The sequence below is a fragment of the Guillardia theta genome, assembly GCF_000315625.1.
Source record: "Guillardia theta CCMP2712 unplaced genomic scaffold GUITHscaffold_119, whole genome shotgun sequence".
Lineage (NCBI taxonomy): Eukaryota > Cryptophyceae > Pyrenomonadales > Geminigeraceae > Guillardia > Guillardia theta.
In genome coordinates this window covers 79,047-80,881 of record NW_005434555.1, presented here as the reverse complement: position 1 = coordinate 80,881, position 1,835 = coordinate 79,047, and the positions used below count along the sequence as shown (strand labels likewise).

The 1,835-nt window shown below is 57.3% G+C and overlaps 1 protein-coding gene across 1 annotated transcript; it reads left to right on the top strand.

Moving 5' to 3' along the window:
* Nucleotides 1-531: 531 nt before the first annotated feature.
* Nucleotides 532-1,454, top strand: GUITHDRAFT_79413 (hypothetical protein; the record flags this gene model as incomplete). Its single annotated transcript, XM_005822761.1, has 2 exons — nucleotides 532-1,110; nucleotides 1,269-1,454. 2 exons carry the CDS (start codon nucleotides 532-534, stop codon nucleotides 1,452-1,454), a joined length of 765 nt encoding a protein of 254 aa, XP_005822818.1.
* Between the last annotated feature and the right edge of the window lie 381 nt (nucleotides 1,455-1,835).

The following is a 1,835-nucleotide window of genomic DNA, read 5'->3' as shown; positions in this document are numbered from 1 at the left end:
AGGGGAGCGAGGGAGCGAGGAGGGAGCGAGGGAGGGGGAGCGAGCGAGGGAGCGAGCGAGCGAGGGACGGACGGACGGACGGACGGACGGACGGACGGATGGAGCGAGGCAGGCAGGGACGGAGAGACGGCGGGATGGAGAGCGGGGAAAGAGTTTGCGAGGAATGAGACAATCTTACAGAACCATTCTTGAGATGTATGGGGGAGCAAGGAGGGGTTTACAGAATTGAGCGCCTGATGAGAATAGAGGGAGAGGGAGAGGGGTACTATGATCTCATTCTTATCGCAGATGATGAAGTCCCTGGCTACTCTCCTCTTGCTCCTCCTCGAGGTGCGGGGCGCGCAAGCGTTTAGCACTGGGTTTGCACCGTCCCTGAGGTTCGTGGGAACGCTGTCCCAGGCTCGACCACTGGCTCGGGCGGGAAGCAGACGGTGTTCGGTGGTGAGCACGAGAAGGCAAGCAAGATTGAGGATGCAGGATGACAGTTACGGGTTCATGCTGAAGCCTGTGGAGGGTGACGAGCTGGTAGGCATGCTCTCAGACAACGGAGAGGTTTCTTTCAAGGCCGTCGTCGCCACTGGCCTCGTCCGTGGCGCCTGTGGCATGCAGAAGACTTCTCCTGTCTGCTCCGCAGCGCTGGGGAGGACAATGATCTGTGCCCTGCTGATGGCGCAGGGGAAGAAGGACGCGGAGATGTACGGAGATCAGGCGAAGGAGACGCTACAGATTGACATCAGGGGCGATGGACCCATCAAGCAGGTGTTCGCCATCGCTGATGGTGCAGGGGAGGTGAGAGGGTACACAGCTAATCCCTTCGTCTTGCTGCCTCCCAACGACAAGGGAAAACTTGACGTGTCGAGGGCGGTAGGCAAGGGCTTCATTACTGTTGTGCGCAACAATCCGTTCTGGAAGCAGCCGTACAACGGTATCACTTCCATCGTGTCCGGGGAGATTGCCGAAGACATGGCCAACTACCTCACAGAGAGCGAGCAGACGCCTTGCGCGCTCGGAGCTGGCGTGCTGGTGGAGACGGAGACGGAGGGAGTGGTGGTAGCGGGTGGATGGCTGGTTCAGATGCTGCCCGGGGCATCAGACGAGACCATATCCATTGTGAGCTATCGACCTCCTGCCCTTCTTCTGTCTCACTCTACTGCTCTCCTGCTCTACTCTGTCCCCCTCCTCCCTCCTTCTCTACCACTCCCTCTCTCCCTCTCTCCCTCTCTCTCTTGGTTCCTCTGCTCCGCAAACAAGGTGACGGGAATGCACAGGTAGAGAAGAACATCATGAACCTTCAGATGTCACCTACATCGCTTATCAAGAGCGGCAAGACTGCTCGAGGTCACCAGCCTTTAGCTCCCCCTCTCACTCCTCTCCTCCTCCTCTCCCACCTCTTTAAGTCTAGAGCTTTGATCCTTATTGCTTGCTCACCCTACGTCCTCTCCCCACCTCTTTAAGTCTAGAGCTTTGATCCTTATTGCTTGCTCACCCTACGTCCTCTCCCCACCTCTTTAAGTCTAGAGCTTTGATCCTTATTGCTTGCTCACCCTACGTCCTCTCCCCACCTCTTTAAGTCTAGAGCTTTGATCCTTATTGCTTGCTCACCCTACGTCCTCTCCCCAACCTCTTCCCCCCTTCTCTTATTCAACCTTGTCCTCGCGTCTCACGTCTTCTCACAGATATCTGCGACATGCTCTCTCAAGGCCTTCGTTCAGCCGAAAGCATCCCTGCTTACACGTCAGACTCCTCTAGATCGCATCTCCTCCCTCCCCAATCCTCCTCCCCCTCCCCCTCCTTTCCTTCTCCTCCTCCTCCTCCTCCTCCTCCTCCTCCTCCTC